Genomic DNA, 25,196 nt, shown 5'->3' with positions numbered 1-25,196 from the left:
TGTTTTCCCTGTTTCCAGTCTTTATGCTATGCTTTCCATATTCACATCACAGAAATAACAGTGGTTTTGATCTTCTCTCATATAACAATTAACAAGAAAGTGAACAAGCATAGTTCCTTAAATATTCCACTAAATGCATGCCGTTTTAAAATACCAACAGGTATAGTTCCTAAATCACTGATGTCATTATTGCATGCTGATTTTTAATTGAGTGTGACTGATGCTGCAAAGGCTGTATGCTGAAGAGAAATGTTTGTGACAATAAATGTTCAAATTTACCCAAAGATCATTGTCTCTGGCTTCATGGACGTTTGAAAAATAAGTTTCATTTCAGTAATTTTACGTCACTTGACCACCCCCACTACAGTTACTGGAGCTGCCTCTGCTTTTGTAAGACTTGTCTTGAGATGATGAGTGTTGAATTGTTTGTGGTGCCATAATTGCTGTGTAAGGTCTTGCTTGTGAGAGCCAGTTTCAGCCTCTGAAAAGGTACAAAACAACTACGGAGAGTCCAGTGAGTCATTTTTACTGTTTTTTATTATTGTTTTTGGTTTAAAAATACAGAATGTATGAATGTGATTCAGAATTAAAATGTGCAAGTTGATTCATGTGCATATGAGTCATCGGGCGGGCCAGGATGTGCATTCTAAACAGCCTAAAAATAGACTTGATTTCAAGAATTTATCCAACCTTTTGGTTCTTTTTTTGGAGTTTGCATGTCTGTATTCAGTGCATGACAAACATATGGTGTTATATCATGTTATATATGATGTATACAGCCCTAAAGAAAAAACATAAAGCATAAAAATCAGATTTTTCTCCCACAGAGATTCCATAATGTCATCATTCGGTGTTCTTGCTTCAATGACGGAGGATCATTTCCAGTGTCCAATCTGTCTGAAAGTCTTCAGCGACCCGGTCACCACACCTTGTGGTCACAACTTTTGCAAGACTTGCCTCAGCGAGCACTGGGACCAGAGTGAATTATGCAGCTGCCCGGTGTGTCATAAAAGATTCCACATGAGGCCTGAGATCTCCACAAACGCGGTCATCGAGGAAATATCAGCCCAAATTAAAAAGAGGAGAGTCGAAACACCTGAAATCGCTGATGCACCGTGGCAGGTGAAGTGTGATGTGTGCGCAGAGATAAAATTCAAGGCCCTCAAATCCTGCCTGGTGTGTCTGACGTCGTACTGCGAAGCCCACCTGGAGCCTCACCAGAGAGTTCCCTCCCTGATGAGACACAAGCTGGTGGACCCGGTGGAGAACCTGGAGGAGAGGATGTGTGAGAAGCATGAGAGGATCCTCGAGCTGTTCTGCAGGGATGAGCAGGTGTGCATCTGTCTGCTGTGCAGCGAGACCGACCACAAAAACCATGAGACAGTGCCGGTTGAAGAAGAAGGGGCTCAGCAGAGAGTGAGTGTTTTGTTGAATACCTCAGAGAGTAAAGTAAGCCTTAATCCTTTAAATCTTGGAAAATCGTCACATTTCCTGTGCTGCTTTCAGACACCTTTCACAAGTAATGAAACCTTTATGCTCTGAGAAAATTGGTGTGATTTCTTTCAAAAACACTTTAAGAAATGCTTCTCAAATCGCAAGAAATTTGTAGATTAACACAATTATTTTTAATAAAGCCTGAGGAAAAAGGTCCAGGGGAAAAAGGAAAAAGCAAGGGGAAAATGTCTAGCAAAAAAAGGAACAAAGCTAGGGAAAAACTTTATTTGTAGCTTATTATCATAAACATATACTGTATTTAGGTATTTTTTGAAGGTCATTTCTTTTTTATTGTCTTTTTGCTTTTTCTTATTTTAAGCACTTTTAATAAGCCTTTTTCTACTTTCTCTTTCTTTTCTTTATTCTTATTTTATTATCCATTTCATTTATTTACCTTTTCTCTCTCTCTCTCTCTCTCTCTCTCTTTTTTAGGTTATTTTCTTATACATTTCTTCTTTCCTTACTTATTGCCTTTTTCACATGTTTAAGAAATCAAGCCAATTTGCTCAGGTTCCAAATGGTTAACTGCAGGATTGATTGGCTCAATGCCATTTTTTTTAGGAAAACATTGAGTCCAAGATGGCAAAGATCAAACTGATGATTGATGACCGAATGGAAAAGATAAAGGAATTCACAGACTGCTCTGAAATGAGCAAAGTGAGTACCTCAAACATTTCTGCACATGTAGACTGATAAATACCTGTAAATCTGTGCTGATATCACATTTTGTTACTTATTTTTTTATAGGAAAAAGCAAATAAAGAGATTGCAGACGGTGATAAGCTCTTCAACACTCTGATGAATCACATACAAGTGGCGCAATCTAAGGTGAAATTAAACATTGAGAATAAGCTCCAAAAATCCCAAGAGAAAGACAAAGCGATGATTGAAGAGCTGCAGGAGGAGGTGGCCCAGCTGCAGAGGAAGCACTCTGAGCTGGAGGAGCTTTCAAAAAGTGACGATTACCTTCAGCTTCTGCAGGTCAGTCAGTGCTAGCATTATTTGCCGCCTTGTTTCCCTAATTTTGCATCTTTTCGCTCCTTAATTGATGCAACTTTAAGATACAATTTTATGGGAGAGATACAAGGATAGACCATAGACGGATAATAAGACAGTGAGCCCCTGGGCACAGACATGCAAAATGCCCCCCCACCTCTCCCAACATTTATGACGGCTTTGCATCTCTTTTTAGTTTTCATGCACCTTTTTCTGTCTCTTTAAGGTAACTTGTGTCTTTTTTTAGCTGTTTTTTGTGTCTTAGGGGTTTCTTTTGGAGAGTTTTTGTGTCTTTGGGGGGTTATATTGTGCATTTTTGGTTGTTTTGTGTGTCTTGGAGGCCATTTTCTGTCTCTTTGTGGTTGTTTTGCTTTTTTTGGCCATTCCTGTGGTCTACTCCCGATCAGAGCATGTTAATGTGCGTATCATTTTGCAGGGTATGCAAAGCCTATGGGAGCTCCCGACAGGCTACTGACTCAAAATAATCACATAAAACACCTTTAAAACAAATCTGTAGAATTTTTAACAAAAACAAGCAAACAAGACAACAAAAAAAGTCAGACAACAAGGCAGCAAGACAAGCTGTCTCCACACCAGCAGCATCTCTGCTCTGCTGCAGTCAGAGGGCCTTATAAAGCTCTGCCAGGTGCAGGGCATCTCATTAGCTGATGCAGCACACCTGAGCAGATCTGCAGAGGGGAAAGGGACAACGGCTAAAAACACACACATCCAGATCAATTCCAACACTCTCGTGTCTGTTTGAAGCTGCAGCCAGCAGCAGGTTATCTTAATTTAGCACAAAACTGACTCTCTCAAATGGTAACAAAGTCCACCTATGAGCACCTTTAAAGATCACTAATTACACATGATATCCTGTTTATTTAATCTTATTTTATCTGAGCTTTAAACTGGTTCCTCCAGTTTCCAGTCTTGATGCTGCATTATGCATGTGTCGAGACAAATGACTACAACAAAGTGTCTGCTCGGGTGCAGATGATTGGCTTAAAATGAGATTAAATATAACCCTGTGCCACTCATGATCATGTGTTTGTGAATCATTTCAGACTCTGCAGGCTCTGAGCACCATGTCAGACACCAAGGACTGGTCTAAGATCAGCGTTTACTCAGACCTGTACGTGCAGACGCTGAGGAGGGCCATGACTCATCTTGTGCACACTATGCAATTAGAACTGAAAACTCTGACGGACACAGGTAAGTATCTGCTGCATTTGCTTAAACTGTGAAGATGAGTTTCCCGTAACTAAGGTGTGTTTTTTACTTCTACAGAACTGACCAGGATGAAACAATACAAAGGTGAGATCATTAATGCACTGAATCTACTTTTCTTATTACATTCACATATTTTACCAAAGATAAGAGCTTTAATTTCTTGTTCTCAGAGTCAGTCACCTTTGACTCAGCCACAGCTGGTACCTACCTTGTGGTTTCTGAATTTGGGAAACGGTTGAAGTGCAACAAAACTCCAAACCCCTCGTCATCATCTGCTGACCCAGAGAGGTTCAACTGTTCCATAGTTTTAGGGACGAAGGGCTTCACCTCCGGACGTCACTACTGGGAAGTCCAAGTGGGCCTGAGAAATGACTGGGATGTTGGTGTTGCCAAGGAGTCAGTAACCAGAAAAGGAGAGATCACTGTAAAGAAAGAAAATGGTTACTTCGCCATAGGAAAGACTGGTTTTGATTATGAAGTCCACTGTAAACCCTACACAACCCTTCACCTGTGTCCAAGGCCAAGATATGTGGGAGTGTATTTGGACTACAATGAAGGCAGAGTGTCTTTCTATGATGTTGACAGGAAGGTGCACATTCACTCCTTCACTCGAGAGTCTTTCACGGAGAAACTGTTCCCGTACTTCTATCTGTACAGCAAGGCCAAAAAATCAGAGCCCTTGCTTATTAGATCTATGCATGATGAAGGATACTACCTTTCTCTCATTCGCTCTCTGAAAGGAGCAAAAGAGCAGCAGAACAGTACGAAGTAGATGTACGGTCCAACTCGAAAAAGTTCCTCTAACACTCACCACGTATCCATGATGTGACAAAAAAAAGCAATGAAATACTGTAATATTTCAAAATTATCAAATTTAAAATGAGAAACTCACTAAGCCCTGCCTCTCTTAGGTTACTGTGGCTATGCCTGTCAACTTTTCCATTCCTTACATGCTTAACAAGAGTGCCCAAGTGATAATTCCTAAAATCTGGAAATGGGTTAGCATTTTAGCACATCAGTTAATCTTCTCAAAGTCAATGTGTTTTCATTTTTTTGTTAGCAGCCTGAAATGAGGTCTGTGGTAAACACAAGCAGAGAGGAGTTTCATGTTTCTTTCTATAACATAAAATGTGTCAGTAAATACCCGACTTTCAAACTTTAAAGCATTTATCGCTTAAAAAAGAAGACTGCTAACAAATGGCCAAATGAGGCTACAGAACGCCATCTTGCCGAGTCGCACTCAACACGCTTTACAGCCGAGCAGCTCCATGGAATGCAAGCGCACAGACTGGCTGTCCCAGCTGTCAATCATGGCGGAAAATCCCCTTTTTGTAGACTGGAATAACTCATTAAAATCAAATTTCTTATAGACACACACCCTTGAACAAACATCAGGGTGAGCAGAACTACCTTCAGTGACCAAAACTGTCTTTGGGAAAAATGTATTGTTTTTAGTTTGGCCCATGTGTCCCATTCACTAACATGGAGGGGCGGGCTTTATGGCCTGTACTGCAGACAGACACAAGGGGGCGATGGAGATGGAAAAGTTACACTTTGGGGGAGCTGCCATGTTGTCCACCTTTATAAAGTGTCCTCCAATACAAAGAAGAGTTAACAGATTTAAGTTCTCTCTTTCTCACACGGACAAACACACACACACACACACACACACACACACACACACACACACACAGTGACACACATACTAAATATTTATAAACATCTTTGTCTCTCTGCACTGCTGATGTCAATATTATTTTTAGATTTCTCTTAACATTGAGAAACATTGTAATACTTTTACTACATATAGTAAATGTGTACATCTACTTGGTCTAATAGATACTTCTATTAGTATTAGTATTACAGGAGCAGGCACCCGTCAAAATTTCATGGGAATTTGTTTTAGTTGAGTCTTTACACTTTAGGTCTTATAGAGGGTCTCACAATGTCATTAAAACTAATGCAAAGGACTCCTTATCAGGTGAAGGTAAAATCAACTGTATATTATAAAATATTTTGCAATGCTGTCATGACACAGCAAGTTGTTTTTTCTTACATTCTTATATTGTTCTACGAACATGTATCAAATCTCTTTATTAGAATAAAGGTGGATTAAGGTACTAACATGCCTGTTGTCGGTGGTTGTTGGTGCCCTTCTTTGGAGCTGCAGTTGAGTTTTTATGTTCAAACGTGATCCCTTATCAAGTGTACACAAGTTAAAGAGCATCCAGGAAATGACAGAGTCCAACAGAGACTCCCTCCTTCCCAGCAGTGAAGTAAAAGAGAAGGAACCGACCGGTTAGAGAGCAACACAACACTGTCAGAGCCTTAAGAAAGACAAGCTGGTAGCTGCACAAGAAAGGTATGTGACTTTTATATTTTAATGTTCCGGTATTTATAAGTTACGTCTTGATTATGGATAAAAAGAAGTGGTAGCTGTGCGCTGATCATTTTACGAGACTGAAATAAACATTTTTACATTGTTTATAGTTCATGCAAGTTGAGTCGGATTCACTTTTAGCCTCTTACAAACTGCCAAAACTTTAATCCAAAAACCTAAAGTGTATTTTATTTTCAATACTTCTACTGTATGTACTTCTGACAATCAACAGTAACTGGCTTTCTTGACACTGTTATCAGTGTCCTGATTGTGAATGGCCAGGAGATGTGGACATTTTGAAATTACCACATGGCTCTGACGTAGTGTTTTCGACACTCCTCTGAATGGATGCCAGTCTGTGAATAATTTGTACAGCTGGAAGGCTTGTCAGATGTTATGACTTGTCCTCGATGGAGTACTTTCCCACCAAAAATGGACAAACAAAACATATGCTGTGCATCAGGGCCAAAAATGAAACACAGGAAATAAAGAATGACATTTTTCTATATTTATTGTTCTGTTTATTTTTTGTATCATCTGCCCTCCACCTCTCCTGTGTTAATAAAAATAGAATATTTACAGTGATACATTCATTTTGATTGGCGTTTAAGAGGAAGCCAAAGTACCCAAAAGTCAACACATAGTAGAAACTGGAGGCCACATTGTTAATGTCAGTGGTGGCCAAATGGGGCCACTGAAAATCTTGGGGTGTCACTCAAAAAACAAAAAACAAATTTAATTTAATTTTAATATGCTGTTAAAGCATAGGCTAGTTGACATTATATGGGTAGTTAAATAATCACATACTGATTTTAACATTGTACAGAAAATTGCTGAGAGATGTTGTAATTCATACAAGTGCTAATGCTAATGATTTGTTTTCTGTACAGATACTGTATTCAACAACAAATGGATTACATCATCATCCATTCATGCTAACACTGCTTCCATGCATGTACATGCACACATGCAAACACAGACATTACGTTTTGACCTCATGTCAGAGCCTCCTAAGTGCTGCATCTGTCTGGATGAGTTCACCAGGCCTGTCCCCCTCCCCTGTGGACACTGCTTCTGCCTGAGCTGTATTGGCGAATACTGGAGGATCAATGGGGCCTGTCAGTGCCCCCTCTGCAAGGCCCTCTTCCCCTCCAGGCCACAGCTCAAAACAGACCACACACTACATGCTGCTGCCCAGACTGAGGAAGCAGCTGCGCCTTTAAAAAGCGGAGAGGTTGTCTGTGATTTCTGCCCAGCGAAGCGAAGAGCAATCAAGTCCTGCCTGAAGTGCCTGGCCTCATATTGCACCTCTCATCTGGAGCCACACTACCAGAGTGAAGAGCTTGGGCGCCATCTCCTGATCAGTGTGGTGAAGAACCTGGAGGACTCTGTGTGTAGACTGCACGGGAGGCAGTTAAACAGGTTTTGCAGGAGTGATCAAGCCTTCATCTGTGCCATGTGTGCCCAGACAGAACACAGGGGCCATCGCATTGTTTCTATCAACAAGGAAGCTGCAAAGAAAAAGGTTAAGTCTAAAAAAAGCAACACACTTGGAAACATTATTTATTTGTTAGGATCCCCATTAGCTGTGGCGCAAAGCACAATTAATCTTCTTGCGGTCCAGATTTAAAAACAGACATTCAAAGGCTATTTTTGTGTATCAATAGAAACATTAATGTACTGCTTTTCATTGACGGTGGTGTTGTTGGCCCAAATGTTGGACTTTGCAACTCATTTAAAGTCGCAGGATGAAGAAATTTATCAGCTCTATCAGTGACTATGCGGGTACTTCTTCAACTTTACGTGGTTTGCTGTGACCTTTGGCTTATAATAGATAATATTGACAGACTTTAGGTATACTCTGCAGACAGCCAGTTTGCTGCCTTTATTTTCCATTTGTGCTACAGTGGCTTAGTATTTTAGCCAAAATACTAAAATAAAGTTAAGTTAAATTCCTTTCATGACAGTGAGCTGCAACTATTAGAGAACATTTGGTCTTAATTGTGAGAAACAAAAGCAAAAACCACTGCATGAAAATTACTGAAACATGTTTTCAATTCAATAACAATCACACAGCATCTTTTAAAAAGAAACACAGTGAATTACTCAGAGAGAAACTTTCGAGCATAAGGGTCATAAAATCTCTGACCAGCTGTTTCCATCAGCTGTCAAAGGAATATAAAACCAAACTGACGCCAAAGATGAAGGCGTGGTTGGGAAAACATCATGCTTAATACTTTAAACACTGAGAGAACAATGCAGCAATGACATTGAGGACTAGTTTCTATTTCCTTAAACTACTCTGCAGCTTGTTAAATGCCACATCAGTTCTGTTGACGTCATTTTTTTTCCACAGGTCAAACTAAAATGGAGAAGGATGAAGATTCAGCAAGCCATTCAAGAGAGACTGAGTAGAGTCGATACAATCAAGCTTTCTGCAGATCTAAGTGGAGAAAATCCGAAAGAGACATGGGCCCAAAATAAAGAGCTCATCAGACAGCTGGAGGAGGAAATCTTGGAGCTGCGGAGGAGAAACGCTGAGCTGGAGCAGCTCTCACAGACCGAAGACGACCTCCACTTCCTGCAGGTCTGCGTCATGGTCGAAAGTTAACAAACTACATAATAAGCATTATGTGTGACGTTAAACTCTGAACTAAACAGATCCTTTAATGCAATCTTTGTTTTGTCTCTGCAGAGGTTTCTACACACTGCTTCGTCTTAACGATTGGACAAACATGTTGAGGATTCACCTTAAAGAGCACTGGGACAAAGTTTTTGTTTTTTGAAATGGTTATTTGCAGTAGAATACCTATTTGGATTGTGTGTTTCCTTCAAAGTAATAGTTTGACCTGTGGAAATCCACTTACTTTCTGATGGAGAGTTAGATGACAAGATCGATACTACCCCACATCTGTCGATTAAATATGAGGCCTGGTCATTTAGTTTAGCATAAGTGGAAACTGTGACAAAATTCACCTATAAACAGCTCTTAAGCTAAATTACTAACAAGTTATATTTCATTTATTACCAGGCTACCAAGCAGAGTTTGGAGAGTTAGAGCAAAGAAATAGTTTGGGACACAGACCTCTTGTATAAAGGTGAATTGTCATTTTTACATATTGTTTTTTGTATTAAACAAAAAAGGTATAAGCCTGTGACAGGATGGGCTTTTATTTCCTTTTGCACAAAACTGTTGCTCAGCAAAGATGGGAAATACAATCATTATTTAAAACCTCTTTTTGTATCTCTCTGGTTTACTATGCTGGTCGTACTGTGTTTTTTGGTACTCGTGTTTTCAGTAGAATCAACTAAAAGACTGACTTGTAAAGAATTTTACCAAGATGACCATGTGAGTAGCTTACATTGACAAAAGTTTAACATTTGCATTTGTATGTACAATTTAAGCAGCTACCTAACAACAAAATTGAACTTCATGACAACCAGGCCTGGCCTGTAATTGAGACAGGTGTTTATCAGTCAAAATGTGTAGTCTCACTGGGCTATTAAAAGGGACGATAAGTTTAACAGGGACTATATATGAATATTGTTCATTCACCATAGAACCTCAAATATTTAGCATAACATTACATTCAACACTTCTGTGCAAGTAAAATATTGTTGATGATTTGTACAGATTTACAGAACCAGTAAACCTCAAAAACCACAATAATTGCTTGAATCCAGAGGTTTCAAAACCTCGACTTGATTCAGGCTGTGGTCAGGGACTCAGTGAGAACATATTGTACGAATGTAATTTATGCCGGGGTGGATGTTGTGATTTTTTAATGATGTTATGTGCTTGCAACAATATTTCAGTGTTTAAATGTTAAGTCTTTTTATGTTTTCCTTTGTGACAAATAAATGAAACAATTTATACATGTGACACAAAACAATAAATAAAGCGCATTTTTGAACAAAAAAAAAAGCAAAAATCAATACTTTGTTTTGTTGGAGTTATTTTTGATGTTTGTGGATCACTTTCAGTCTACCAGTCAAACATTGAGCAATGCAGAGTAAATACAAAACCTAAGTGAGCGTCCCGGCACAACCTTTTGGCAAGTCCAGTATTTGATCTGTGTAAACTTGCTCAACATACACCACCCCCTGCAGCAGACAAAGAGATGATTTGGTTGCTCATTTACACGTCTACACGTGTCTTTCAGTAAAGGAAGTGAGTGGCAGAGCTGTTGAACAGAAATGAAACTTAACTCAGGGAGGACAGCCCAAAGGAAGGACACACACACACAAGAGGTGGGAGTGGAGAGGGAAGGAGACAGACGCCTGAGAGATTCGGAGAATTCCAATCACTGAAAGGTAATATTACACTCCTTATCAAAAAACATTTTTTACATACATTTCTTATAAAGGAAATGACTGAAATGACAGTACTTTAAGGTTCTGTTAAAACCCTTTTACCTCAGTTGATACCTGTAGTGTTTCAGGAAGTGTATTTACCACAATGGGAAATTGTGTCTCCTTATGTCTCGATACTTTTGTAATATTTCTGCTATTGGGATTTAACACAAACACACACACACGCAGTAAAGGCTGAATTATCCAATGGGTGTGTCCCTGGGAATACCTTGCAGCAGAACAACAACAGGTGACTTTATCGCTGTTTCCTTGTTGTGCAAGGCTTAAAAAGGTAATAAGACACAAAATAATGCTTTTTATTACCTGTGCAAGCAAAACTGTGTCCTGTCTCTTCGGTCTTTCTTCAAAACTGTTTACACGTCAAACGTTATAGTAAAGATACGTCTTGTGTCTCTACAAGCAAGATCTCCCGAATATGAACCAGTTTAACTGGATGCGGATGAAGTTGCTGATATGCAGAAAAGTAGTTCTGTAATCCAAAAATATCAGCAATTTGTGAAGAAATCATTGACTTGCTGGAATGAAATGACAATCTTTTCAGACTGCAGCTATTTATTCAGTGGTGGCCCCAGAAACTTTTCATGGGGGTGACCAGATGGAGCCACTTAAACTCTTGGGGTGGCACACCAAAACCAAAAGCCATGACTGAATTTTAGGAATTATGAAGAAGTATTTAGGCTAGCTTGATATTCCTGTTATTATGAGTTAATAAATTGCATACTGATGTATTCCTATTTTGCAGTTAAAATAACTAATTATCGGATGTGCACTGTGTAGTTGGGTATGAGTATGAAATCTTGAGGTGGGAGTTGGAGGTACTCCATGCCACTTCTTTCATCCCTGAAATTTAAGCTGAATCTGAAGCATTTTTTAGCACCCTTCCCCACAAGCTATGGTCACATACAATGAAGTAGTATGAACATGACTGGTACCAATTGATACCATATGCTGTCTAGTATAACAAAATGCCAATATTTAAAAGTTCTTCGAAAAGCCAAAAGGTGAACAACATTATAATCAGAGACAAATAACATTGCTAATTGAGTAACCTCATGATGCTCTCTTTAAGCAGATATGGCGTCCGCTCAATCATCATCCAGTGAAACCCTCCCACTGGACAAGCACCTGACATGCTCCATCTGTATGGATCTGTTTGTGGATCCTGTCACCACAGCTTGTGGCCACTCCTTTTGTAAGGGATGTCTGGACCGCAGCTTCAACTGCAATGACAGGATTTGCCCCCTGTGCAAGCAGCATCAGAGTAAAATCCCAGAGGTGAACATCACCCTGAGAAGCATTGTTGAAGAGATGAACAAGACCCTGGTAGAAGACGATGAGAAGTTCACTGGGGCACCTGGCGAAGTGCCCTGTGACATTTGCGTAGAGCGAAAGCTGAAGGCTAAGAAGTCATGTCTGGTCTGTCTCGCCTCGTATTGTTCAACCCACCTGGAGAATCACTCGTCGACTCAAAGGTTGAAGGGCCACAAGTTGGTGGAACCAGTGGATAACCTGGATGAGAGGGCCTGTCTGAAGCATGGACGACCTTTGGAGCTTTACAGCAGGAAGAAGGAGAGATGCATTTGTGTACGCTGTATGGAGGAAGATCAGGAGGAAGTTGTTTCTACTGAAGACGAATGGGGCAAGAAGAAGGTGAATTAAAACACGTTGTCTATTGATTCAAGTCTTTACAGGAGTGTATATTTGATTTAATTCATTGTTGGATGTTGGACAAATTGATAGTTTGCAAATACACCAAAAAGCGGTGCACAAATGAGAGCAAGTTGGCATATTGACTTGCTTTTTTTATTTTCAACAGGCCAAGCTTGAAAATACAAAGGAAGAGTTACAAGAGAAAATTGAGAAGAGAAAAGCACGGGTGGATGAAATTGATAGATTACTGACGATCTGCAAGGTAAACTGGAAGAAAGAAAATCAGTCCTGGATACACCTGGATTAAAGAGGAAATAAGACGAGACTGTCAAATTTGCAGAGCGAGTTTGCAACAGTGTGATAGTTTAATAGAACTGTACAGTATTCATAGTGTCCCACACAAATTATTTGTGAAGCAGTAATTGATACGTTCACATTACAGGGTTTAATTCTCAGTTTTGCAATTTTTCCCGGATCCGATCTTTCTGCATAGACTGTTCACACTGAAAGCTAATTTCTTTCTACAAATGTTGTTAAAATCAACCAACATGCTTTAGGACAATTCAGAAAAAGCCAGACAAAAGGAGATCAAAAGGACAATGCTTGGCCTAACTCTCATCCTTTTCCTGAACTTTGTTTCCAGGAGCAGTTGGAGAGTGAGTGGTGGGATATTGATGATGTGTTCACAGCTGTACTTGCCATTGTAGAGGAGGCTCATGCGGCAGCTCAAAAGCCACTAAAGGACAGGAGGGAGGCTCTGGAGAAAGAGGCAAAACACATCAATACAAAGCTGGAAGCAGAGATCAACAGGCTTGAGAAAGCCATCTCTGAGCTGGACGATATATCTGCACTTGAGGATCACATCCTTTTCCTTCAGGTGAGAAGAAATCTCTACACTTGAGTCACTTCAGCTGATTTATGTGTAACAGATGAAACAAATTTATACCTTCTGAAGAGCTGCACAACAGTTCAACTACCCTAGAGTGACTTTTTTGATTTTTACCCGATTGCCTCTAAATCAGTCAGTTGGTATATCACCTGTTTCTTTCTCATTTTGTCCCAGAGTTACCCATCTCTTCAAGACCTGGACAGCATTAAAGACTCCACAGACCTGGAGTTTGACACATCTCTGACATTTGGCACCATGAGAAAGACCACAACAGCCATGATGGAACGAATTCAACAGGACCTAGAGAAGCTGACCGCCATCGGTAAAAGTTGAATCATGGTGGTACATGCCAAAAGCTCTTTATGACCAAACTGATCTAAAACTATTTCTTTACTTTCCAGAACTTCAAAGAGTTCCAGAGTTTACAGGTACGTTTCTTCTTGACAATATCTTTAGAAATGTAAACTTTTTTAGACTTTTTTTTGACTTCTTTTAGTCATTTTCGACTTTTAAATCAACAGTGGATGTAAAGTTGGATCCAACCACAGCGCACCGACACCTCGTTCTTTCTGATGATGGGAAGGAAGTGAAAGATGGAGGAGAGGACCAGGAAGTAGATGAAACTCCAGAGAGGTTTGATTTGTTTGCCAGCATCCTGGGGCTCAACAGGTTGACCTCTGGGAAGTCATACTGGGAGGTGGACGTCAGCGACAAGACCGGATGGGACTTGGGTGTGGCAAGAGGCGACGCAAACCGCACAGGGAAGCTTTTGCTGAACACAAAAAATGGTTACTGGGTCACAGTACATTATGAAGGTGATAAGTACGCAGCCTTAACAGTGCCACCAGTTTGTCTTTCTCTAAAAGACAAACCTAAAAAAGTTGGTGTGTTCGTGGACTACGAGGAAGGTCTCGTGTCCTTCTACGACATGACGGCTGAATCTCACATCTACTCTTTCACTGAGTGTTCGTTCGGTGATGAGCTCCTCCCGTACTTCAGTCCACATGTAAAGCAAGATGAGAAAAACTCTGATCCTTTGATTATTTCTGCTGTGACACATCGTGAGCAAGACGTGATATGCCGTGAAGAATGTGCGAGTTTGTGTTCAGCTGAGTGAAATTTGGGTAGTCAAAAAGTTTTGTTGGGTAGATTGTGGAGGGGGAACCCTGCCCTCTTTGGCTTAATGGATTTGGAAATAATAATCACCACCCCTTGGCAGCCCAACTACTTATACTAAAGACATTTACAACAAGGCTAAGGGGAAACTGCATCATAATAATTCATGTTTAGTCAATTTCACTCATGAGAAATAACCAGTACCACAAAGCATTGTGTAATCTATCTTATATAGCGTTCTGATTTAGATTTGAGATTAAAATGTGACCAGAATTTTGCCAACATCTGTTAAAAATGTCTGTTTTCAATGATCAAGGTTAAAATTGACTCTATAAACTGTAACAGGTTTACATAGTTAGTGAACCAAAATGTGAAGTCTCAATCTAATGCTGCACCATTAAAGCTAATATACAGCTCGCAGTTTTGTACATTTATGTATTTGTTATACTTTAATTAATGTCCAAATCAACCCTTTTAGAACTTGATGAATACTGATTATGGATACTGATTAGACTTTTTCACAAACAATGAAGGATCCTGTATGAGGTTTTTGGGCATGTTTGTACACTTATTATGTAGGTCAAAAAGGAATTTGTTTCATTTTATGGGGTATGTGCTGTTAAACTTTTCACCTCTCCGGTTGCTCACATACAGTGAGATGGAGCTATTTGAGGCCTCATACCAAACAGTTACCTCTGGCCTTGAATCTCCCCGTTAGCCTCACACAGCAAGATGTGGCCTTTCGAAGCCTCATACCAAAAGTTGCTCTGGCCTTGAATCTCCTCATTCTGCCCAGTTCTTATCTTTTCACCCAATAGTCTGCATTTTTTAACACTACAGCAGCAGCCATGATTTCTCTGTTTCTTTGTATGCATGTTTGTTTTGGGGGAAAATGAATTAAAAAAGATCTGCAATAACTTTGAATGGACATTGGACTTCTTTTGCCTGCGAACATCACATGCCCATGATTGTTTGATTTAAGTTTGATTTTGACTTTTTTCCTGACAAGTGCTGCTACAAGTGTAATATAAATTAGATTTACATTTTATTCTGTTCCATGTTCAGGTGAATAAATCAGTCAGGGAGCGTCCACCTATTCCACCCAAGGTAAGAGTAGTCTAACAGCCTGCTTAAAAATAAAGACGGGAAGGATCAAAAATTATCACTGGAGCTAAACTGTTTGCATTAGACATTTCCTAAACACAGACTTTATCATTTTCAAGTATCTTTTTTTGGTATTTTATCCTTATTTCTTTCTTTATGTAACTTTTTTATGGATTGTGTTAATTACAAGTGTTTTAAGAGGTAAATAAATTTAATCCGAGTTTGTAACATCCATCTTTCAGGTGAAGGTGCCTCCGACATTCCCAGCACCAGCAGTTCGACCAAAGGAACAGCGCAGGGAAGTTCAAACATTATCACAGGTATTAAACTCTTCAGTGTTTAAGATCCCATTATGTCTTGCAAGAGTCTGTTTGATATTTTATGTGAACTCAAATCAATTACTTATTATTAATAAGTAAGTAATTATTAATCAACTGCTAACAACTGAGTATTTTTAGATGTTGTAACAGATGCATCGCTTGAACTATTTGTTTTAACTTAAAGACTTAAGAGGAGAAGTTGAGGTAATTTTGCAACTGTGGCTATATAAAAACAATGTTTAAAGTCAAACTTATTAATTAGCTGTATTTTAATACAGTTCTGCTTCAGTCCTTTAAACCATATTTGAGTAGAAAAGTTTTGTTTTTGTAATCATGACAAATTCTTCTCAAATTGAGTCGGCAGCAGTGTTGAGAGATTTGACCCCTTCATGTACGGTAGCCAATGTTAGCACGCCAAACTTATCATTCATATCAGCGCATCATTAGTGTTAATGACTTGGCACAGAAACAGGTTTGCTAAACAGTCTGAAACCTCCTAGAAAAGACACATATTATGCTACCTGAAGTGAAAAATTTGATCAATTTTCCATCTTTTCCTGACAGGCAAATTCAGCGAATTCTGCAGCAGCTGAGGGCACAGCTAAGAAGGATCCCAAACCATGTAGCTATGCGGTAGTATTGTTTCCTCTGTTGTTCCTCTCAACTGCTAAATATGGAAATTAAGAAACTGTTTTCTCTGCAGTGTGTGAGGCTGCGCAGCCTGGTTTTTACACTGGCATGAAGGTATCTGCACAGAAGACCCTTGAACTAATAGAATGAAAATCCATTTTCCCCACAAAATGTTATGATGTTATCATTTGGACCCTGTTTTTGCTGTTTTAACATGTTTCAGGTGAAGGAACTGACCCAGATGTTTTCAGGGACCACAACCCAGGGAACAGCAGTCCGACCAAAGAAGAAACAAGGGGAGGAACAGAAAGTATTACAGGTGCACACCTCTATAAATCTTGCTTTTCACCGTCATTGTCTATATTTGAATGCACAAAATATTCCTGTTTTTGCCATTATTATGAAAAAGACTACTAAGATGGCAAATAAAATTAAATATTTAACTGATATTCCTGTTTACATGCAGCTGTGCATACTCTTATAAATGTGTTGGAACATTCGGGAACATCATTTATAGCCAGTTCATATGAAATGAAGAATATTATCATATTTTGAATAATAGCGTAATAGCACTGAGGTGCAGGATATGAGAAGCATTGCTAGAATATAGAACGTGATCAATGTTATGTTTGATGTTATGTAACATTTGTTTGATTCTTAAGTGCATAATATCTTTCTGATGAAATTATAATCAAAGGAGCTTTCAGAAGCCGTCAAAGCGAAAGTAACAGCAGTCCAACCGAAGGAGAAAGACAAAGAGGATCCACAGGTACAGTACATCTTTTGTATTGTATCCATGGATTAAGTTGGTCCAAAACTTTGTTTTAGACTAACAGCCCTAGAATATATGACATATATATATATATATATATATATTATATATATATAAAACAAAATCGTGCATCTTAAATCATTATTGTTTGCACAGCTAGAATAGAAAATACATACATTTTTGCAGCATTTTTTAGCAAATGTGTCAAATATTATAAACGTTCCACCTTTCTCTGACAGAATAAAGCAGATTCAACAAATGCAAACACCCAAATGAATTCTGCTTCTGCAGAAACCACAACTGCAGAGGATCATGACACAGATTTCTCTGGTCTGAAGGTACAGCTGATTTTTGACTTGCCTGCAAATGTGTGTATCTTGGTGTATTCTATTTTATAATCTTTATTCACTTTTCTAAAGTGTCTTTGAGTACCTTAAAACACACTCTATGAAAAAAATATTATTATGTCCATCTTTTAAAAATATTTGCTGCTTTTATTCTATTACAGCATGTAAGCCAAAGCGTTACATGCACACTCTGGTTTCATGTTTCTTTACTGCACTCTTCAGGTTGATATATTTTCAGGACTTTGTCTACTTTGTGCCCAGCTTGCGTTGATTGTTCAACATATTTCAGGTGAAGGAACTGGCCCTGATGTTTTCAGCTGCCACAACTAAGGAAACTGCAGTCCGACCGAAGATGAAACACAGAGAGGAACAAAAGCCATCACAGGTTCCAATTCAAATTTATTTGCATAGCACTATGTCACACAAAAGCAATTCAGACTGATTTACATAAAAACATGTATATAGATAAAACAGTAAGACATATTCAAAGAAGCAGACATCCAAGCATACATACACATGAATCTACATAGAACACACAAACAAGCATACAGTGCATTTAGGAAAAATAAGCCATGGACACAAATATTTACTAAGAACTTGAGAACTTCAGCCTTGAACATTACGTATGTTTAAACCAAGCTGTCTGCTACTTTATATCTGATTTTGTGTTCGAGTTGACAGATTATCGATATTTGGAATTTTGCTGATTATCTGGATCGGCATTTTATTTCAACAATCGCTTGTAAAATTAATTAAAAAGTGCAAATAAAGTGTCAGCATGGGATGAAATTTTACTCAATAAAACCTCAAGGAACTATTTTTATTTATTCATTTTTTATCTAAAGTTTCACTTGACTTGAAAGGCATAAAATGCTGGGAACTTGCTGCATATGATGTTGAACGTTTCAGTTTTTCAAGACATTTAAACAAAGTTTTATTGTTGGAGTTTATTATATTCCAAATTCTAAATACTAAAAGAAAGATTTTCATTTTTATTGTTAATGCATATCGGTTTTAAATAGTGGTTGTCTGTCTCATTAACTACTAATAATGGGTATCGGCCCTGAAAACCAAATATCGGTCAGCACATAGATACATGTGGTTGAATGTGCATTCGAACATTGAAGCCTTTATGTGTGATCTCCGCTCCAAGGTACCGGACAGAACCCGAGCTGACATAAAGCACAAAATCCAGATGAGAGAACAAAATGTGACTCAAGGCAACTCATCTGTAAAAGCCCCTGAGGTAAACTGCAGCAGATTTTGGACTTTAATTTTGTACGTGATTTAATACCAACACCAAAGCACTATGTCAGTCTTTACAGGGCAGTTTGGATGCTGAATGGCTGGAGATCAACAGTGTGCTCTCAGAGGTGGTGAGAGCTGCAGAGGATGCTCAGGAGAAGTTCCTTTACCTTTCATTGTACTCTCTGAGGACGACAACAACAACAATGATGGAACAAATTCACCAGAAAATGGAAAAAATCTCCTCTATTGGTGAGTCAAGAAGTTTACCAGTTGTGAGATTTGGTTTGCTTTGTATTGAATTTAAATAATTGTAATAAACAGTCACTAACTAAAAAAAAATGTTTTTCCCCAAACAGAGCTGAAATGGATTTCCAAGTTTGCAGGTGTGTAATTCAAACTGTAAAAAATCCAACTTATTTAAGTTCCAGAGACAAGACACTAATTTGGAGTTTTCACACATAGCTAATGTTATGTTGCTATATATCTACTAGGGTTATAACAATATACATTATTTTTTATTGAACCTTTCGATATGGGACCTTTGGTTCGGTAGCCTGCGCATTAAAAACAGAGCGATGCAATGGTCCATCTCATTACATTTACCCGAGCATCAGGCACTGAAGCAAATTTGACAAATTAACCAAAACTGGAAGTACACTTTTACATGATGCCATGGGGCCCAGAAAGACTTTTTTCCAATGACTCACAATGGGGAAAAAGATATGTAAATTAGTGATTACATTTTTGTGAGCATTGATTCTTCCACGAATCGACTGGTTTCACTATCAATATTTAATCCACTGAGTTGTAAAATATTTGGAAAGTCTAAAAGAGCTGTAATATTAAATTATTTGATCACCACTCAAGTTAACGAAGCATTAAACTGCAAGTCAGTTACTCTGTTCTGTGGAAGTTACATTCCCGGCACAGTGCCCAGTAATGGGGCCCTTAGAGCAGTAATTCGGGTATTTTCATACTGTGGAAATAGAGTTTTTTGGCGTCATGCGCTGCCGAGCAGCTCTCGTAGAAATGACGAGGCCCTGCTCACATGGCTGTATTCAGTTTTTCCTAATGCAACAGAGCACTTAATCCATTATAAAATAGAACTGAATATGGTCAAAAGAAAAAGGTGTCAACTGCTAACATGTGCCAGCGTGCATGTTTAGCAGGTGCAACTCATACCTGCTGATATTAGCTCTGTTAATTGTTTATCATTTTGTCTTTACTGCAGTGGATGTAAGGCTGGACCCGAGCACTGCACACAGATGCTTTGTTTCTGCAGATGGGAAGAAAGTGAGTGGCACAGAAGTGAAACCGGATGCTCACGGGAGGTTTGGCGACGTCCTGGGACTCAACAGGTTGTCTTCTGGGAAGTCATACTGGGAAGTTGTTGTCAGCAGCAGGTCAGGGTGGAATCTGGGTGTTGTGAGAGGTGACGTAAACCACAAGGGGAAACTCTTGCTAAACCCAGGCAACGGTTACTGGGTGACCGAATATCATGACAACAAGTACGCAGCCCTAACAGCTCCACCAGTTCGTCTTTCCCTGAAAGCGAAACCACAAAAGGTTGGGGTGTTTGTGGATTACGAGGAAGGTCTCGTGTCCTTCTACGATGTGCCGGCTCGATCTCACATCTACTCGTTTACCGAGTGTCGGTTCACCGGAGAAATCTACCCCTATTTCAGTTTGTACCCTAAAGAAAATGGTGAGAGCGCTGATCCTCTGATTATCTCAGCTGTGAAATATTTGTAATTATGTGTGTTAACATGAGTGTGTGTGGGAAATGCACTCCTGCAGCTTCTTTCAGCGTCAGTGATTTATGGTTAATGTTAGCTTCACTAGCAAGGACCACACCTCAATAGGAAATCATTTTGATAATTTATTGACGTGAATGTAAATTTGGTATAAACATTGATGTTGAATTATTGTGGGATGGATTGTTGAGTGCGGTGTGAGGAAGCTTCGGTGGGAATCCGCCGTGGCTCCCAGGCACGACAGACCCCCTAGGACCCTACGGAGAGAGGGAGGAAAAGGAAAGAGGTCGAGGGGGGGGGGGTGCAGAATAACGAGAACGAAAGGGGAAGAGGCGCAGTTGAGGTGCGGTAGAGGTGTGGTCCTGCTCCTGAAATTCTGCTATATAGCTTCACATTTTGTCAAAGGGGACACACGGGAGACTAAAATAATTAATGAAAGTCAATGATGACAAAAAAAAATTCAAAAATTCTGTTTGAGGTTACAGTTGGGTGTAAAATCTCTTAAAGGCTTAATTTTGAGGTTACGGCAAAGAGCACGCTCATAAACAACTTTTGTCAATACAGATTTTCTAGCTTATCCAAAACGTGAGGAGACAACTCAGTGTGAGCTGCTGGAAACTTGCATCAGGCACACAAACACTGTTTGATGCAGACGCCTAGTTAGGGACCGCCCCCCGGGTGAAATGCCAAGTTTTTAGGGAGCCTGGAGAAGATAAACGTTATCCCTTTTCGAAAGTGCAAGTATGCATCTGTTTGAAAAGATACATTTTTACGAATAACAGTTTCCTTTTATTCTTTATTTCTTTATTGTAATCTCTATTTGCTACTCTAACTGCTGCTCTCCCTAAAGTGCAACTCAAACTTACATGTGGTAAAAGGACATAACCAGCTTGCATTTTATTTTATTATTATTTTTTAGGCAGGCTAATGATTAAGGGTATGTTCATAAGAAAGTATAAAAAAAAGAGCTTGTTCATTAAAAAAATAAATAAAAAACTTAAGCCCCCAGTGTCCTTAAATCCTAGATATGACCCTGTTGTCCAGTAATAATAATAATACGTATCATCTTTGCAAATTAGACATTTTCCAAGTGGTACTTTTAGCTTACTTTTGTTGCTTTAAGTGCACTTTGATGTTGATAATTTTGGCATTTTGAATGCAGGACTTTACTTTTTATTTTGACCTTTGAAACCTGAAGTGACATCACTTTTCTTGTGCTGCTTTCAGATGCCTGCCACAAGTATTTAAAACTTTGAGAAATTTCTGTTTTCCTTCTTCAATGTTTACGATTTGTGTTAAAAACATGGAAAAAAAGCAAAGAGTAACTTCAAAGTCCACAAATTGCAAGAAGTACTTTGGTTTGTAAAATCATTTAGAAAAAGCTCAAGAAATCATTTAGGGAAAAAGAAAAAAAAGCTAGGGGAAAATGAATGATGATATCACATATTTGTTGTGGAAGTATTATTATTATTGTTAATAAACATATTTTCTGAGGCATTTACTTGTTTTATTTTTTCTGCTTTTTTGTGTTTTTTGAAAATTTGTTTCTACAACATAATGTTACTTATAAACATTATAAACTACATGTTCTTGTACAGTCAAAAGACTATGGCCAGTTTAAAAATAACGCCACATTACAAAAATAACCTTCAATTAAAACATCTTTATTAGGCCTTCTGATGTTTTAGTATGAGGATGTAAACAGAGAACAGTGGTGCATAACAACAGGAAACTCTGCTGTATGTCGCAGCTGAGGTGATTCGGGGAAAGTAAAAGGCTTGTTTTGGCTGAATCGAAACTGAAAGAGTTGTGGATCAGATAGAAAAGAGGAGGAGAAATGAGAGACAGATCATTCAGAAGAGCGAAGAGGGTTCAGAGCGCCAGGTAAGCTGCTGCTGCTGTGTTTTTTCTACTTTTAAACTACTTTTAGGGACTTACAGCCTATGTTTCTCTTGCAAAAACAAAATATCCGATTGAGGAGTGAAGTAATAATAAAATGCGTCAGTGCACTTATAAGAAATGTTTTTGACGTGTTAGATAGTAATAGATCATTTTCTGATTGTTTTTATTGCTTTTATCCTGTTATTTAACTTTATTCCACCAAGTGCTTCTCGCCTGAAAATCGTGATTGGAACGAGATAAGCCTAATGTAAAGATATGTTTTGTAAAAAAAAGAGCAATTTCAGCAGTGTGTCAAAAAAAAAATAAATAAATAAAAAAAAAAATAGAGAGGTAATTCTCAGGTAATTCTCATGATTTCCGTAATAAAAGACCCGGCGGTGCAGCTCAGAAACAAACTTTGACGCATGCAGCGTAAACACAGCCCCGTGTGGTCAACCGCAGGTTTCAGGGCGCGGACAAAAACACACGAAACAGTGACGTACGGAGCCCGGTAAGTGGCATAAGCTGCGGTAGGATACCTCTTTTTGCATAGGACGGTTTTTAACAGAGATGAACCGGAAGTACCTGAGTGGCTGCCATGATAAGAGCTGTTCTAAGGAAAGGTGCGTCAATGCTTCCTTTTTTATCCCCTTTAACACAGAAGAGAATCGACCCCACGTTTTTTTGCAGCGACAACTTTTGAAGTGACGCCCGACATCGGTCGCTATTTGGGGAATCAGCTGTTTGATGACAGATCCACAGTCTGTATGAGCCGATTTATAAAAGATCAAAAAAAAAAAAAAATCCCACACAGTCCCTTTTACCTGTTTAAACCTCTTTAAAGGACTAATACAACGCTACATCAATTGTTAAAAATAAATATGTAGACAGTTATGGTTGCTGTTGTTTTAATATTTATTTGTACTATATTATATGAATATATACTTAAGATACAACATGAGTCTATTCTAGATACATCATATAATATAATTTTAAAAAACCCTAATTATTATTGTTATTATTGCTAATGTTTATTTTTATGCTGACATTCATATACTATACTACTGTATTATATTGCTGTATTCTTATTTGATATATGTGTTGCATAATCAAACACACTCATACCTTTTTTTCCACATTTTGCTTGATTAATGGCATCATGCATACAAATGCATAAATAATGATCTCAAATATGCTGTGATTATGACATTAGGATTGCCTCTTTTTTTTTTTTTTAATTTCCATTCATTAAAATAAAGTTCCAGACTTGCATTATTTGTAAAGTTAATTCAGTTCCTCTTTGAAATACCTCTGAACAACACTGGCAATGTTTCCTCACCAGCATTTACATTCCATTCATATTCCTGTTTTATTTCCTTGTTGTATCTAGCGGTGTGTTTGCAGCAGGGAATAGTCAATAATGCACAATGAATTCTGGGTAACCACTAGAGGGAGACTAATCGCTGTCTTATCTCAGTCCTACACCTTCAGGTTTTAAATCATCACTGAAATGAAAGTAATAAAATTTCTTAAACTTTCTACATTCTGTCTAAATTTCTGTCCTTGGAAAGAAGGCTTTGAGCCAGCTGTCAAAAGTAAAAAATGAACCACTGGAAACTTAAAGAATAAGCCTCATGCCACAATTGTTTTAGTATTTTTCCTGAAGATGCTGGGAGGCAATTCTTGTTGCTTTCACTTTTAAATCTATCATGACAGAAGAATGCATAAAGTAAATCCTGCCTTTGATAGATAAAAATGGGCTTTTAATTCTTCCAGATACTCAACACATCAGACATGAGTCTCCAGGTTTGTCACTGTGGCTGGTCCAAAGTTACGACCTACCAAGGCCTGAGAACTCACCAGGGGAAGATGGGATGCACACCAAAGGGAATGGGTATCCCTGCAAATGAGCAATTTAGATTTAACGGTAATGTTCCTACATTTTCCTACACTGGACCTCCAATCAGAGTAGAAGATCCACTGATGGATTTCTTCACCTCCTTATTTAATCCTGGTGAGTAACACACATGGTGTCATGGTCCTAAATTATGCACCATGTTTATCACAAGTGTCTTTGATTTACCTGCTGCCAATGATCAAATGTAGGAATTAAGGGACAACAGTAACAGTTAAAGGGTCTGTTTTAGCTCTCTTAAAAACAAAAAAAAGTTCTGATTTTCAGGAAGGGAGCAGTTCACCTGGAGCAGTCAATGGGAAGAAGCTTATCAAAAGGACAACGAATTGATTACTTAACGAAAATGATTACTTTGAGTGTGGTGGGGGCAGGGAGATGCTGTGGATCAAGAGGTGGCACGGTTGGGTGACTGGGAATGTCAATTTTTGAGACTTTGTACATTCAAGTGAGGAGGCACTCAAGCCGAAAGTAGGACGTTTAGCTATTCTGTAAGAAAGCAACTCAGTAACATACAAATGTAATTCCTAGGAGGCAGGGTGCCATAGAGACGATTCTAAGCAGCTTCTTTCTCTACAGTGTTTGAAACTCCTCAACGCCACATTACAATACATCAAACTGCCACCAATGTTCGTCGAGCGCTTGATTTCTCTTCCAGTGAGCAGGTACAGCAGATCTCATTTAAATGTTTCACTGGAGAGCAAATCCAGTTTCATCCTATGAATCATTCTTCAGTTCAACCATCTAGCTGCATCTATAAATACTGATGGATTGGAAACTTTTAAATGTACCTTCATGATCCTCTGTAGACTGAGAAGTTCTACTGTATATTCTTAAGTATAATTATTTTGTCCAGCTTAAACTGAGTGCTTTCGTCCTTTAGGTGAGGCAGCCGCCATTGCATATTCCAACAACCACAGTTCAAGAACCAGCAGTCCGCCCAAAGGAGAGACAGAAGGAGATGGAGAGACAGGAGATGGAGAGACAGGAGATGGAGAGACAGAGGGAGATGGAGAGACAGAGGGAGATGGAGAGACAGAAGGAGATGGAGAGACAGAGGGAGAAGGAGATGGAGAGACAGGAGATGGAGAGACAGAGG

General features: G+C 38.8%; 3 protein-coding genes across 3 annotated transcripts; all 3 read left to right on the top strand.

Moving 5' to 3' along the window:
* The first annotated feature begins 424 nt into the window (after window positions 1-424).
* On the top strand, window positions 425-4,799 carry LOC121962357 (E3 ubiquitin-protein ligase TRIM39-like). Its single transcript, XM_042512604.1, has 7 exons — window positions 425-514; window positions 828-1,416; window positions 2,056-2,151; window positions 2,242-2,475; window positions 3,555-3,702; window positions 3,778-3,804; window positions 3,891-4,799. The coding sequence occupies exons 2-7, from the start codon at window positions 838-840 to the stop codon at window positions 4,490-4,492; spliced, it is 1,686 nt and encodes a 561-aa protein (XP_042368538.1). The 5' UTR covers window positions 425-514; window positions 828-837; the 3' UTR covers window positions 4,493-4,799.
* A 1,185-nt stretch (window positions 4,800-5,984) lies between these two features.
* Window positions 5,985-9,338, top strand: LOC121961954 (E3 ubiquitin-protein ligase TRIM47-like). The gene is made up of 4 exons (XM_042512083.1): window positions 5,985-6,082; window positions 6,991-7,625; window positions 8,457-8,687; window positions 8,796-9,338. The coding sequence occupies exons 2-4, from the start codon at window positions 7,050-7,052 to the stop codon at window positions 8,820-8,822; spliced, it is 834 nt and encodes a 277-aa protein (XP_042368017.1). The 5' UTR covers window positions 5,985-6,082; window positions 6,991-7,049; the 3' UTR covers window positions 8,823-9,338.
* A 972-nt stretch (window positions 9,339-10,310) lies between these two features.
* Window positions 10,311-21,794, top strand: LOC121962440. The gene is made up of 19 exons (XM_042512696.1): window positions 10,311-10,414; window positions 11,547-12,124; window positions 12,291-12,386; window positions 12,768-13,001; window positions 13,188-13,335; window positions 13,415-13,441; window positions 13,535-14,126; window positions 15,161-15,236; window positions 15,476-15,553; window positions 16,118-16,175; window positions 16,257-16,297; window positions 16,407-16,502; window positions 16,881-16,952; window positions 17,195-17,293; window positions 17,592-17,687; window positions 18,456-18,548; window positions 18,619-18,799; window positions 18,907-18,933; window positions 19,782-21,794. Exons 2-19 carry the CDS (start codon window positions 11,549-11,551, stop codon window positions 20,300-20,302), a joined length of 3,111 nt encoding a protein of 1,036 aa, XP_042368630.1. The 5' UTR covers window positions 10,311-10,414; window positions 11,547-11,548; the 3' UTR covers window positions 20,303-21,794.
* The last annotated feature ends 3,402 nt before the right edge of the window (window positions 21,795-25,196 follow it).

Source organism: Plectropomus leopardus, chromosome 23 (genome assembly GCF_008729295.1).
Source record: "Plectropomus leopardus isolate mb chromosome 23, YSFRI_Pleo_2.0, whole genome shotgun sequence".
Taxonomy (NCBI): domain Eukaryota; kingdom Metazoa; phylum Chordata; class Actinopteri; order Perciformes; family Serranidae; genus Plectropomus; species Plectropomus leopardus.
The sequence above is the reverse complement of the archived record's forward strand: the minus strand, read 5'-3'. Positions and strand labels throughout refer to the sequence as shown.

What these genes read in the sequence shown, in the direction of transcription:
- LOC121962357 (XM_042512604.1), top strand. Translation starts at nt 838, where the DNA reads ATGTCATCATTCGGTGTTCTTGCTTCAATGACGGAGGATCATTTCCAG. An exon ending in AAGAAGGGGCTCAGCAGAGA is followed by an intron (nt 1,417 to 2,055) that starts GTGAGTGTTTTG and finishes CATTTTTTTTAG; the next exon opens with GAAAACATTGAGTCCAAGAT. An exon ending in GAAAACTCTGACGGACACAG is followed by an intron (nt 3,703 to 3,777) that starts GTAAGTATCTGC and finishes TTACTTCTACAG; the next exon opens with AACTGACCAGGATGAAACAA.
- LOC121961954 (XM_042512083.1), top strand. Translation starts at nt 7,050, where the DNA reads ATGCATGTACATGCACACATGCAAACACAGACATTACGTTTTGACCTC. An exon ending in AGGAAGCTGCAAAGAAAAAG is followed by an intron (nt 7,626 to 8,456) that starts GTTAAGTCTAAA and finishes TTTTTTCCACAG; the next exon opens with GTCAAACTAAAATGGAGAAG. An exon ending in ACGACCTCCACTTCCTGCAG is followed by an intron (nt 8,688 to 8,795) that starts GTCTGCGTCATG and finishes TTGTCTCTGCAG; the next exon opens with AGGTTTCTACACACTGCTTC.
- LOC121962440 (XM_042512696.1), top strand. Translation starts at nt 11,549, where the DNA reads ATGGCGTCCGCTCAATCATCATCCAGTGAAACCCTCCCACTGGACAAG. An exon ending in ATCACATCCTTTTCCTTCAG is followed by an intron (nt 13,002 to 13,187) that starts GTGAGAAGAAAT and finishes ATTTTGTCCCAG; the next exon opens with AGTTACCCATCTCTTCAAGA. An exon ending in GTTTTTACACTGGCATGAAG is followed by an intron (nt 16,298 to 16,406) that starts GTATCTGCACAG and finishes AACATGTTTCAG; the next exon opens with GTGAAGGAACTGACCCAGAT.